At 41.5% G+C, this 14566-nt stretch overlaps 1 protein-coding gene across 2 annotated transcripts in view; it reads left to right on the top strand.

Moving 5' to 3' along the window:
• LOC140503520 (uncharacterized) overlaps positions 1-11660 on the top strand; it is a 38745-nt gene extending 27085 nt beyond the window's left edge. Inside the window, exons 3-10 of one of the 2 annotated variants that reach the window (XM_072607581.1) lie at positions 6699-6796; positions 7205-7492; positions 7735-7764; positions 7958-8044; positions 8255-8282; positions 8436-8512; positions 8610-8647; positions 8843-11660. In XM_072607581.1, coding sequence (XP_072463682.1) covers positions 6699-6796; positions 7205-7492; positions 7735-7764; positions 7958-8044; positions 8255-8282; positions 8436-8512; positions 8610-8647; positions 8843-9052 — 856 coding nt within the window. In that variant the 3' untranslated portion in view covers positions 9053-11660. Of the gene's footprint in view, positions 1-6698; positions 6797-7204; positions 7493-7734; positions 7777-7957; positions 8045-8254; positions 8283-8435; positions 8513-8609; positions 8648-8842 lie in introns of both variants that reach the window. The other variant, XM_072607580.1, reaches the window with a different exon arrangement.
• The last annotated feature ends 2906 nt before the right edge of the window (positions 11661-14566 follow it).

The raw sequence follows: 14566 nt of genomic DNA, 5'->3' as shown, positions 1-14566 counted from the left end.
ATCCTCTCTTTTTGACCTTGTCCCTCCCCAAGAGTATTTACTTCTAATTGCTCCCTCCTCCCATTTGCCCTCCCTTTCATCATGCTCCCCACCCTGCTTATCCCCTTCTTCCTCACTTTCCTGTAGATTTTCATACCAAATTGAGTGTGGATGTTATTCCTTCCTTGAGCCAAATGTGATGAGAGTAAGCTTTGCTTTTTCCCTCTCACTTCCCCTCTTTCCCCCTCTGTTGGAAAAGCTTTTTCTTGCCTCTTCTGTAAGAGATAATTTGCCCCATTCAGTTTCTCCCTTTCCCTTCCCAATATATTCCTCTCTCGCCCCATAATTTTGTTTTTTTTATATACGATCCCTTCCTATTCAACTCATCCTGTGCTCTCTCTCTCTCTTTCCATATATATATATGTATGTGTATGTGTATGTATATGTGTATGTGTCCATGCATGCGTGCGTGCGTGCATGTGTGTGTGTAATCCCTCCAACTCTGGAATTTGACTACAATATTCCTAGGAGTTTCTCTTTTTGGATCTCTTTCAGGAGGTGATCAGTGGATTCTTTCAATATTTATGTGGCCCTCTAGTTCTAGAATATCAGGACAGTTTTCCTTGATAATTTCATGAAAGATGATGTCTAGCCTCTTCTTTTAATCATGGCTTTCAGGTAGTCCCATAATTTTACTATTGTCTCTCCTGGATCTATTTTCCAGGTCAGTTGTTTTTGCAATAAGATATTTCACATTATCTTCCATTTTTTCATTCTTTTGGTTTTGTTTTGTAATTTCTTGGTTTCTCATAAAGTCATTAGCGTCCATCTGTTCCATTCTAATTTTTTAAAGAACTCTTTTCCTCAGTAAGCTTTTGAACCTCCTTTTTCATTTGGCTAATTATGCTTTTTAAAGCATTCTTCTCCTCATTGGCTTTTTCAACTTCTTTTGCCAGTTGAGTTGGCCTATTTTTAAAGGTGTTATTTTCTTCAACTTTTTTTTTTGGTGTCTCCTTTAGCAAGCTGTTGAGTCACTTTTCATGATTTTCTTGTATTGCTCTCATTTTTCTTCCCAATTTTTCCTACACGTTTCTTACTTGATTTTCAAAATCCTTTTTGAGATCTCCATGGCCTGGGACCATTGCATATTTATTTTAGAGGTTTTGGATGCAGAAGCCTTAATTTTTATGTCTTCTCTTGATGGAAAACATTGTTCTTCCTTATCTGAGAGGGTGAGAGAAAATACCTGTTCACCAAGAAAGGAAACTTTATAGCCTTAGTTTTTCCCCCTTTTGTGGATATTTTCCCAACCGGTTACTTGACTTTTGGGTTCTTTGTGAAAAGTAGAGTATACTCTGGGGATCTGTAAGTTCTCAGTTCCTCCAAGGTGGCAGTTGTGTATGTGTTCGTCTTTCATTGCCAAAGAAGACCATGCAATCAGAAAAATAATGACATGACTTGCACTTGACTTTGTTTTGAGTGAGGAAGGGCTGTGCATGTCACCAGCCTTACTTCTCCTCCAGAGCCACCTGACTCCAGTGACCAGATATACATCAGGATGCCTGGAGATGACCCAGGATGAGGCAATTGGGGTGAAGTGACTTGCCTAAGGTCACACAGGTAGTGAATGTCAAGTGTCTGAGGTGAGATTTGAACTCAGGTCCTCCTGACTCCTGCATTGGTGCTCTATTCTCTGCACCACCTAGCTGCCCATTCCAAGGTGGCACAATCAAGGGGGGAGTGGTTTACTCTGTAGCCTGGCTTGTGGCTGAGATTCAGATCAGCTGCTCAATTCCCCCAGGGGCTTTAGGCAGGGGTGGGGTCACCACTCAAGGCTGAGGTTCAGATCAACTACTCAGTTCTCCCAGGGACTTTAAGTTGAGGCTCCAACAATGGATGCTGGCTGCTGCTGCCACAGCTGCCTGAGGCTGGGGCTAGGGTAGGACCCCACTCCCTTGCTACAGAGGTGAAAAAGCCCTCACACTGACCTTTAAAGCTACCTTTGGCACGTGTGGGTTGAGGGATCTGAGAACTTCTGATTCCATTGGGGATTCGACCCCTGAGGCCTGCTCCAGGTCTCCTCCTCCCAGCGCCACACAGCTAAGGTCAGGCTGCACTCTGTTCTGCATTCTGTGTGACAGACCTTCCAGGTCACCGTGGGCTGGAAATCTCTTTCACTCTGTTGTTCTGTGGCTTCTGCTCCTCTAGAATTTGTTGAGAGTCATTTTTTACAGGTATTTTGTGGGCTGTGGGGGAAGTGCTAGACTATATGTGTTTTTCTACTCCACCATCTTGGCTCCACTCTCGGTATCATTTTGTATCTTTCTACTTTGCTGAAATTGCTAACTGTTTCTACTAATGTTTTAGTTGATTTTCTAGGGTTCTCTAAGTATGCCTTTATATTGTCTTCTAGGAATGATAACTTTATTTTCTTGTTGCTTATTCTTATTCCATCAACTTCTTTTAATTGTCTTATTTCAATATCTAGCATTTCTAGTACAATACTGAGTAATAGTGGTGATAATGGACATCCTTGCTTTCCCAGTTACTTTACTGGGAAGATTTCTTGTTCATACCCATTAAAGATGCTTGCTCGTGGTTTTAGATAGATATTATTTAGCTGGTGACTGTCCTTCATACTTGAAGAAGACCAAAGTTGTGTTATTATGTTAGGGTCAAGATACAGTGTGTTCAACTGAGGTTGAGGAGAAGCTTTAGCATAGATGTGGCATTAATAGTCCACATCAATGTTTGGTGTGGAGATGTCTTTCAATCTGAACATCTCACATTTCTTTGGTGCTATTGCAATTCTGCTTTGCTAATAGGCTGTAGGAGCTTTGATTTTCTTTTCTTTTTCTGATTGTGCATTTTGATCTTCCTCGTAACTTTCTACAATCTGAGTTCTTTTCCATTGCTTGCTCATCGTCCTAGCCTATTGCTTGACTCTTAACACTTTGTTCAATTAGTCTCTGCTTCCAAAGAGAGTGTGAACTCTCCCAAGTTTCACGGGTTTTGTTTAGCTATTTTCAGAGATGCTTCTAGGGACTTATAAGTTTTCATTTCTTAACAGGTGTTAAGATCTGAGGAGAGATGGTTACTGATCTCATGGCCTGTGTTCTAATCTATGAGCAATCACAAGCACTCTTTTCTGCTCTGAAACTGTGAGCAGGGTCCCCCCTCCATGGTGGCCACAATCTCTGCTAGACGTGCTCCTTCTCGCCCTGGGGCTGCCACCCAGAACTGTGATCCAGACCCTAGTATAAACAAAACAATAGAGTCCTGACTCAGTGCTAGCAAAAGGACCCCTGTAATCTCCTTCTGGCCAATTGTTCTACCACTTTACCATCTGTGGGCTGAGAGCTTCAGAAACAGTAGCTCCCAATGCCTGCTCCTACTTTTTTCTGGCAGGGCCTGTGCTGTCATAGGTAACAGCATGAACCCTGGCATACACAAGGGGCCTGCAGTAGAAGTTCTTAGATCTGTTTTTCTAAAAGGAGAGCAACTTTTGAGGGGTCAACAATCTACTTTAATCAAACACATATATCATTCACTTAATTCAGGTAGAAAAGTCAGCACCCTGAACTTCCAAGAAAATGCAAACAGAAATTATAAGCAGGTCTGGCATGAATAGTCCACATGAAATTTGGAGTGGAGATGTCTAAATTTGAACATCTCACATTTTTTTGGTGCTACTGCAATTCTGTCCAGTGTACCACCAGTTATCATCCCATGTGTGCAGGGAATCTCTCTCTCTAACAAATAGCATGTGTCTCCTGAGTCATGCAGACTCTGGCCCAGCAGAGAGGAGATTTGATTTTTTTCCACATTAAGTCTTTCCCTACATCAGAGCTGACCTTCAAGATACATTTCTAAAACATGTGTTTATTTGCACCTCATGTTTAGAGTATCCCCAAAGGAATGAACAGAGGATCTTCTGAGAATTGTTGAAAAATGCTCCTCAAAACTTCTTATAATATAAAGCCTTAACTGTCATCACCTCTGCCTCCTCTCCCCTCACAAGTCAAAAAGTACCTTAAGGTGGTACTGCATACATTTCCCTTTCCTCTCAATCTCTAATGTCTTAGTAACAACACAATGCCCATACCACGTGGCTAGCCAAATCAGAGCTTAGGCTTTTAGCCTTCAGGATGTATCATGTGGTGAACTTCCCCTCCTGAGAAGCCATTTCGTCCTGGGAAGGAGACACCTGTTGATGGTCAGCATGCAGACACTCTTTATGTCTTAGATGCTTGAAGCAGCCATTATGGCTGGAAAGGTTCATCTCGCAAGGTCGTGGTTTGTTTACTTCTTCTGAGAAACAAGCAACAAAGACTACAAACCATAAGAGACTTGAGATTTGAGGTCCAGTCTCAGGAAGGCAAATATATTTTTGCTTCATTAAAGAAAAGATTATTTTAAAATAGTGTTTATTCTGTATCAGATTGCTTCCTATCTCAGAGAAGAACAATGGGAGGGAGAGACTGATAGAATTCAGAACTGAAAACTGAAAAGTAGCCTGAATTTTAAAAATTGTTTTTATATGTAATTGAGGAACAATAAAATATAGTGTATAAAGTAAATGGTGGATATTTTATCACCTCTTGTCATAAAATAATTCCATTTCTAAATATTTTCTAAAGTGCACATGATATATTAGTAAAATTTCAGGAATGCCCTTTGTAAGTAAATCATTTTTCATCTGTTAGGGATGTGTGCTCAAAACATTTTTTTTCTGATAAGATATCTAACCAAACTAACCAAAAATCAGCCACCAAACATTTGTATTGGAGAATACCACATTAATGAAAGGAGTGATAATCCACCCTCTCAAAGCCAGGTCAGAGGGCAATGGGGAGCTGGGGTATCTCTCTATATTAGCTGCTGGAGTCTCTTCTTTTAGGCTTTCCCAAGCCCCTCTCCCAACCCCCTCCCCATAAACCATCCCCCAGACCCATCCCCACTCTCTCCCTGAACCCCTCTCCCAACCTCCTTCTGAAAGTCCCTCCCAAACCCTCTTCCCCAAGCCCTTCCTCAGACCCTCCCTGAAGTACCTCCCCAGCCCCTCCCCAAGTCCCTTCCCCTCCCCTGTGTTGACTCAGTTCTGGTTGTGATTCAGTCTTCCATCAAAGAGGGGAGATTACCTCTGGTATTCATGGTGACCCTGAAGCCCCCTCTGAGCCTGAGGCCTATAGGAAATTGTGCTTCAGTTTCCCTAGCATCAGGGAGTACATATGGAGGATGATGGTTGGATAGAAAGCTTTCATTATGGGGAAGGCTGCTTGGAGCTGGGTGTCCCTACAGAGTGAAGCCAGAGGCTGCTGTTGACCTTTGGGGGAATGAAGGCAGAGAACAGAGTCATAGTTTGTCATCTTGGCACATGAGGCAGGAGGCATCAATTATTCCCTCAAATCAACTTTCTTTTTTTTGGTGAGGCAATTGGCGTTAATGACTTGTCCAGGGTCACAAGGGTCTGAGGTTGGATTTGAACTGAAGTTCTCCTGACTCCAGAGCCAATGCTCTATCCACTGTGCTACCTAGCTGACCCCCCAAGTCAATTTTCAAAACAAATAGTGAATTTCAGGGACTGGTCTATGGGAACTTAGGAAAAGATAGTGATTCTGATTCAGCTCCTTGAGAGGTGCCACCCTGGGTCAGGGCAACAGGGTGGGGTATGGGGGGGGGGCAGAGTGTCAAGCAGATCAGGCAGAATTTCATTTTCCTGAGATGCTTTAAGGTGGGCTAGGAGTAAGCACCACCTGGCAGCTTCCCATTTTCCTCTTTTTTTTTTTATTGGTTAAATTTATGCTAAGTGCCATTGTCTCTAGTGGCTGAAAAATCTAGTGATTTTAATGCCCCCTTCAATTGTGGTGCCCTTGTACCAAACCCTGATCACCTTACCCTAGTTTCACATTTTCCTTGGAGTGACTGGGTCTGGCATCAGATATTCTGGGTTCTTAGAGGGCACAGAGATGTTGGGATAGTGTCCACACAGGTTGCTCAAAGCTGGGAATTCTGCAGGGCTCTTGTTCATGGGATTAAGGGTGAGGACAGAGCTTGGGGTCAGGAATACAATCTCACAGGGACTGAGCTGGGAGGAATCTTTGAAGTGATGGAGTCCATGCTCATCATGTAATAGGAAAGGAAACAAGTAATAGCAGTGCTAGGGATCTGAGGCCAGGAGCTCTGACTCTCAGCATTGCATTTAAGCTTGGCTAAGACTATCTGAAACTTCCCCATGGTCCAAGTTGCGGGGGAGGGAATCGTCCAATGAGTTCCTCCTCTGAATCCTCAGATTCGGGGAAGAGAGAGTTGGGGTGCACCTTTCAATAAGGTCTCCTAATATTAGAAGTATCTGGGACCTGAGTAAACATCTATTCCAACCTTGTATTTTAATAGATGAAAAATCTGGGGCACAGAAAGGGTAAAGGACTTGTCTGAGGTCACCCAGTTCATTTTGGGTACAGATGGGACTTGAGCTTAGATCCTGACTCCTAGCCCAGTGATCTTTCTCTCCTAGGATGTCTCTCTAAGCCCCGCCTCGAAGCCCTGCCAGCTCCTGTGGTGGCCCCAGGGGAAGATGTGACCTTCCAGTGCAGCATTCCACCACACTCATACCTCAAGACTGCAACAGTCTTTCTATACAAGGGACAGGACCCAGAACACTTACAAAATAAGACTGGAAGAGGGACAAAATTTGAATTCTTCTTTTTTTCTGTGAGGTTGCAGGATGCCGGGAACTATAGCTGCACCTACTGGGAGAGTCCAGGTTCTAACAGGGTTTCAGCGCCCAGTGAGACTCTGGAGCTCTGGGTAACAGGTGAGAGGGGGATCAGGACTGGGCATCACAAGCAGAAAGACTGGAATCATGGTCTAAAAGTGAGACAGGAAGGTTTGGGAAAGGATGCCATGAAGGGCCAGTGTGAGCATCATGGGGCAGAGAGTCTGAGAAGGGCAGAAGGGATATGGGGATGGGCTGCCTCAGCCCACACTGCCTGACCTATATACTGGGGTAATGAATGAAGATAGGACCAACCTTCCAAGGAGGTACAAGGAATAGGAGAGTTCAACCACTGCTCCTCTCATGGTAAGGATCCCCTGAGAAGGCCCTGACAATGAAAGCTTCTGAGTGATGAGTAAAGGGTCTCAAGAATCTTTCCCAGGATGGCTAGCTCCTGTGTCCTCACAGGGGAACTTGGACTTCTAATATCTCTGCTTTGACTTTCAGATAACCTGCCCAAGCCCTTCCTCTCATCCATACCCAGCCAACTGGTGGTTTCAGGAGCGAATGTGACCCTCCTGTGTTGGGGGTCAATTCGAGTTGTGAAATTTGCTCTCTACAAGCAGGGAGAGGAAAGTTTTGTGAGCATCAGAGAGACCACCCATCATAGGGCTGAGTTCCCCTTCATTCATGTGAACATCAGCAACATGGGGAATTACAGTTGTCACTATTACCTTGGACCAAACAGCACTGTCTTGGCACCACCCAGTGATCTCCTGGAACTCATAGTGCAAAGTGAGGAGCAGAGGGAGGAAGAATTCTCTGCAGGGTACCCTGTCCACTCCCTTGTCTCAGGATTAAGAATTTAGCCCTAATGCCATGTACCTCTTTGCCTCTTATTTGTAGATCTGGGAGAAGAGGCAAAGTTTTCCTCATGTCTTTCCTAGGGCCATGGAGACACTGGGTAGGGTTAGAGACCTAATCATTCACCTCGATACCCTCACTCCCCTCTTAGTAGGGAACATTCTGTTTTTCAGGTGATCAAGATATGCCCTCTGAGCACTCAGGTAATACTGAGGGTAAGAAGCAGCACTTTGAGAATTTGTGGAAGAGGACAATGTTCCCAGACTTCCCTGGTTGAAGCCTGGCACTAACTCCTGAAGGATGGGGAGGTGTTGATGGGCAGGAGAAACTGGTCAGAATGGGTGGAAAGGTGAGAAGTTCTTTTGGACTGATCTTCACTCTCACTCCACATCCCAGCATCCAGAAATATTCTGATCATACTGAACTGCATCTGCATTCTCTTCCTCCTTTTGACATTCCTAGGCCAGCAACAGATCCAGACCAGTGAGTTTGGGGATGGTGACCTCTTGAGGTTGGAGGGAAAAATATTGGAGATGAAATGTGAGGCCTCAATTTCCACATGTGTGAAACTAGGGACTTTGCTTGATTTACAGTAATACTGACTCTCTGTCTCTGCACCTCTTTTTCTTTCCCTGCCTCCCTCTCATTCCTGATCTCCTTCCCTCCTGCCTGGTTGCCTTTCTCTGTCACCAGTGACATCACATGGACACTTCTCAAGAAGGTATGGAAAATCAGTTGTTCTCCCCCATCTCCCTGATCTAGTATTCTGATGGCACCCTACACCATTCTGATGGGACCTCACCACAGTGAGCATGTTGGGGTCTGAATCTGACTTTCTCCCTGCTTCCTCCACCTCATCCTGCTCTCTCCACAGGTTCCCAGAATGCCTGTGTCTCTCTCAATATACCTGCTTTTCCTCTCACCCTGCAACTTCCCAAGAGGAGCCTGTTGGTAAGTGAATCAGGCAGGAGGGAGGCATCTATCCTGGGCATGGGAAGGGCTGGTCCCATAAGCTCACAATCCAACCAAAGATTCTCTTCCTTATCAGATGCACAAACTAACAGAAGGAGACCAAGAGAGTTGGCTGTGAGTTAATCCTATTCCTGGAGAATCCTATCTCATCCTTGATCCCATTCTCCTCACAGATACTCATATTTCCAGTTTTTTTCATTTAACTTAGAAACTGTCTCTCCCCTCTCCTCTACCTCTCCTAAACTCTCTTTGTTCCCTCAACTTCCTTTTCTCTCTTACTGACCACTCAACATTTTCATTCCCAATCAGTTCCCAGGGGATGAAGACCTCCAAGAAATTGCCTACATACCGCTGGATAAAAGTGTTTGGAGTGAGGCACAAACAATAGTCCGTCCTAAGCCACTTCTGCAGCCCACCCTATATACTCCTGTGGCTATGCATTGTGGGGCAGAGGGAAACCTGTCACTGAAAAGTGAGCCTGTCCTCCAGGACCAGAGAAGAAGAAGCAATCAAAATTAAATTCCTTTGTCCTATGTGGAACATCTGCTGGGTAGAAAATATCTGGTTGCAAGGTCACTTGGAGCACTGGACCTGGAGTTTCATTGTTGTTGTTGAGTCATTTCAACCATGTTAACTTTCTGTGACTCCATTTTGGGGTTATCTTAGCAAAGATACTGGAGCAGTTGTCTATTTCCTTTTCCAGCTCATTTGACAGATTAGGAAACTGAGGCAAACAGGGTGAAGTGACTTGCCCAGGGTCACACAGCTAGTGAATGTCTGAGGTCAGATATGAACTCTTGAAAATGAGTCTTTCTGATTCCAGGCCCAGCACTCTATGTGCTGTGCTACCTACCTGCCCTGGAATCAGAATGACCTCAGTTAGGCCGGGTAACTCACTGCACCTTTGCCTCAATTTCCTCAACTGTAAAATAGGAATAAATAATAACACCCACCTCTCAGGGTTGTTGTGAGACACAGATGAGCTAATATAGGTAAAGTATTTTTCAGACCTTAAAAGAAATGCTGGTTATTGTTATTAACCTCAAAAATTTGTATTATTGCAACCTCTGGAAGAACACATCTCTTTCTATTCTTGGAGCAATAACTTTAGGAGCAGAGTTGCAAATTAGGACATGGATTTTAGCTTCCACAATATTGTTTCCCATTAGGGTCATGTACTTTCTCTTCTTTGGGACGTTTAAGGGTAATCATAAGAAAATGTTAATGTCGACCCAAAATCCAACCCAGAGGTGAGAAGCATGGGGGGCAGGCAGTGCCCTGTAGTCTAATAAGGTAAATGGAGTTCCTTGGCTTGGCATTTAAGGCTCTCCAGGATCTCACATCCTCCTCATCTATACTCTGTCTAAGCTTAGGCTTTCGTAAATGGAAGGAACCAGGAAGTAAGGGGATTGGGGCAAATACCTATTAAGTGATGGGGGATGGACACTGGGCATTTCTTCAACACAGACACTTCTGAACCCAAGATCCCTCAGTCTTATCTGAGACACTGCCTCTGTTTCCTCAGCCTTGCCTCCCTCTGCTGTTGTTGTCCAGTCATGTTTGATTCTTCATGCCCCCACTTGGGGTTTTCTTGGTGAAGATACTGGAGAGCTTTGCCTTTTTCTTTCTCTAGCTAAGTGGAGTTGGAGGAGATCTCCTGGGACATGAGGAGTTCACCTGGCTATCCTCTCTATTGCCTTCAAGTGGAAGTTCCAAGAAGTAACCATTTTTTTTGAAGGAGAAGGGGCCACAAGGTGGAGGGATCTTCTTGGGCGAGAAAAGTCTACTCCATGTAGTGGTGGAAATGTTTTCTGTGGTACAAAGATGGCTGTAACATGGTGGAAAAAGGAGGCAACAGACAAGTTTCCATTTATTTATTTGAAAGTAGACGAGGGTATAAACATGAAAGTGAAAGTTAAAGAACTAAGAAGAGGGTGGTGGAGGAGTACAAGGAGAGCCCTGGGACTATAACCCAAAACATGTTCATAGGTGAATCAATATGTTTTGCAGGATTAGAAAGCTGAATGCTAGAGTGCATCAATAAAGAAAAAGGAGGTGAATGAAGGAAGGGAATGTGTAATATACTCTGATCAAGTCCATGAGTGACCAACAATGGGAAGGTCACTCGTCATCTGTCCTCAAGATGAAGGGCTACAGGCAAATAGTGAAGGTAGCAAAAGGGAATGGAAATGAAAGGGGGAGGTCTCAGCCTACTTGTTACAGAGGATCCCACTGAAAAGTTCTCACTTGGGAGAAGTCTATGTCTATGATAAAATATGGGAAACTTACTTTGAATCTAGTTTGGGAAGAATTCAACCTCAGGAGGACATATAGTCTGTGAAAAAATGTGCCTTCACGGTATTTTGCTCCAGGAGGTAAGAAACTGGAGTTACTAGAGTCAACTGTTCTCTGGAAGGTGGCACATGTGAACGATAGGGATTATTCCAAGGCAGGTGGGACAGAGAATGATCTTCGGGAAGGTAGAGGGTATAATTGGACCACGTTATGGGTATTTAGGGCGGTTTCTACTATAGGATACTCTTTGTAGTCTCATGAACTGATACTTATAAATGTAAGGCATAAGAGAAAAGAGGGAAAATGAGGTAAGATATGCCAGTGCAGTAACACAGAAATTGACTAGAAGAGGGAGCTCAAATTTGGTACTTCAGAAGTTTTTATTCTATGATGAACAGAAAGAGATTAGCAAAGGAACAAATAAGTATATAGACCATGGATCAAAGAATAAAATTTCTGAATAGATAGGAAGGGAAGAAAATTAATGGAGAGAACAAGGTAAATACATTTTAAAAATGCTAACAAAGAACTTGGAGGGGAGTGAGGGAGGAGAGTTTTTGAATTAACCACATCTCAAAGGGGAAAAAAGAAATTCTGTATTTGTTAGTTACATACACAAAAGAAACTAAAAGAAATCAATGATTTAGGTAAAACTCCAAAACCATAGAAAGGAATGAAAAATGAGAGTGAGGATAATGGGAGCAGAGAGTCTATGGAACAGATGTATTTTCAATTGCTTTATGTAAAACTACTCAAAAGAATGCAATTTTGTCTTACAATAAGTATGGAGTCACAAAAAATTCCCAATTAAAAATAATTCTAAAAGAAACAAGTCTAACTCTCACAACTTTAAAAGTTAATTGATCAAACAATCCAATAAAGGGAGAGTAGCAGATTGGGCAAGAGCAAAAAGCCCCAAGGGAGTTAGTAGGAAAGAGAGAGTCCATTGCACGCATGGGTGTGGATCAGGAGAGATGACTAGTCTAAAAGCAGAGATGTAAATGAGATGACCTTGCGTAAAAGTAAAAAAAAAAAAAATAAATGAAGGTTGGTTATGTAAGAGTTCAAGAAAGAGAATAATATATAGTAAAGAGAGGTTGAGACTAGGTAATGCAGGGCTTTAAACCACTTCTCCAAAAGAGAAGAGAGCCCCACAGTTCATTGCTTAGAAGAAATGCTTCTTAAAAAGAAACATAAGCACGATAAAAAAGTGGAAGGTGGGAAGAAAAATTCAGTACACATTAGGTAATTAAAAAAAGAATTGCAATCAAGCTACTAAACAACATACAAACAAAAGAAACACAAAATAAACAGGGATACATAAGGACATCGTTGAGGTAAACGAAATCACATGTCTAAAAACGCATTCACAAAACATAGAAGATTAGTGGCTTTAATAAGTCAAATTAGAAACCCAAGAAAGAAACCCAAAGTAAGAACAAATTAGTAAGTCTTGATTACTAGAGGAAAAATAGATAAACTAAAACACCAAATGATGTCAATCTGATGAATAAAAATGAACATATTTGGTCAGTGAGTGAGTCTTATGAAAAGAAAGAGAACAAATTATAAAATGAATAAAATACCAAATTAACCATGTGAAATCACAACACCAGAAGAAATAAAAATGATCATCAGTATCTATTATGCATAATGATATGCCAGTAAAATGAGAAACATATGAAATGCGAGAATGCATAAAAAATACAAAGCTGTCATAGGAACAGAAGACCAAAGAAAGATATCACATAATTTATTCCCAGAAAACATAGTTTGAATTAGGTGTAAATGTGAAGCGAAAGGGAGAAAAACTCCCAGATATGAAGAATTTGTGAGAAGCTTCTATGAAATTTTTAAAGACTAATATATACCTACAATGTTTAAATTATTCTCAATTTATTTATTTTTTTTTTGAGAAAGAAAACATTATCCAACTCCTTTTATGTGACCAGTATAGTTCTAACACCTAAATCAATGCAGGGTAAGTCAACAAAAGAACACTGTGGGCTCATATCATTAATGAATATCAATTTTAAAAATTTAAATAAAATTCTGGCAAGAGTATAGCAATGTATAAAGAAAAAAGTTCATTATATGAAGTTAGATTTATATTAGGGATGCAAAGATGGTTCAATGTTAGGGAAAAATCAATATAAACAATCATTTTATAAACAGAAACTTTTGAATACACATGGTTATCTTAACAGATGGAGAATAAACTTTTGAAAAGTGCAACATACGTTTATGGTAAATACAAATAATACCCATAAGTGGGTCTTTTTTATGCAGTCCAAAATCATAGACCTAAAACCGACAGCAAGTATTATATACACTGGGGATAATATTAGAAACTTTCCCAATAAATATAGGAATCGGATATGGATGCCCTTCTCCCCAGTATTATTTGATATAGTTTTAGATATGCTCAGAACAGCAGTAAGTCAAGAAAAAGAACTACATAAAAAACACAACGATAGGCAAAGAGGAAGCAGAAATATTTGCTGAAAATATGATGACTTACATAGATTGAGGAATCATAAAAGACATTTCATGAGACAATAGCTTCAGCAAACGCCAGGCTACAAAGTACACTCATGAAAACAATGGCATTTCTTTCTGATAATATCAAGATTCTATAGGTAACAGAGATCAAAAAAGAAAAAAGAGGCATATATGAGCTCATGCAAAGTGAAATGGGCAAAATGAGGGGAACACTGTACTCAGTAACAGCAATATTTTACAACAATCAACTGTGAGTCACTTAGCTTCTGAGCAAGGTGATAATCCACAATTTTGAAGGACTTATGAAAAATGCTACCCACCTCCAGAAAAAGAACTGATAAAGTCTGAAAGCAGATCAGAGCATCCTTTTTTCACTTAGTTTATTTTTTTTCCTTTTGTTTTGGGGGGGGGGAGGATTTTCGTTTATCTCATGATTAATATGGAAATATGTTTTGCATGACTGAACATGTACAAGTTATGTCAAATAACTTGTCATCCGAGAAAAGCAAAAGGGGAAGGAGAATGGGAGATAATTTGGAAATCAAAATTGTAAAACATAAATGTTAAGATGATTTTTCCATGTGATTGGAAAAATAAAATATTAAAAATGATTCTGAGGGTAATAAGAGAAAAGGCAATTCCATTTTAGACAACTTCAACATAGATTAAATATGTACAAGCCAATCTACCATAATTCATCCAAAAAGAGTGCAAAGGTGGAGAGGCCAAGGAGTCCAATCCTTCTGAAAATGCCTAAGTGCTCAGTTGAGAAATCTCCATGTAGACTTAGAAACATATGGGACCATTCTATAGCACATTCTGGTCCACTAACCATGTGATAAAAAAGACAACTACAGGGCATTCAAAAAGCACTAGAGAAAGCCCAAGTCTTCCCTTGTTTTGGCTTTTGGCTTGGAGTGTTCAAGGCAGAAGACAAGGGCAAAGTATCTGGAGTGGAAAGACACCATTATTTTGCAATCTGGGCTACTTCTAAGAAATAAATACTCTCATATCTCTGTAAGGCACTTCCAATACATGTCATTGTGACTGCCTTGGAAGTTGGCCCTTCAACTTCTGCTAAGTTTTACTCAGTCAATCACAGCGATTCACTCTGCACATACACCAGGTCTGCATTATCTCTCTGTGTATGTGTGTTTGTGTCTATATGCATGTGATGGCAATAAATGGCATTATGAATTAGGGTTTGATTGTGCAATCAATGAAGTTAATAGTCAA

The sequence above is a fragment of the Notamacropus eugenii genome, chromosome 5, assembly GCF_028372415.1.
Source record: "Notamacropus eugenii isolate mMacEug1 chromosome 5, mMacEug1.pri_v2, whole genome shotgun sequence".
Taxonomy (NCBI): Eukaryota; Metazoa; Chordata; class Mammalia; order Diprotodontia; family Macropodidae; genus Notamacropus; species Notamacropus eugenii.
The sequence above is the reverse complement of the archived record's forward strand: the minus strand, read 5'-3'. Positions and strand labels throughout refer to the sequence as shown.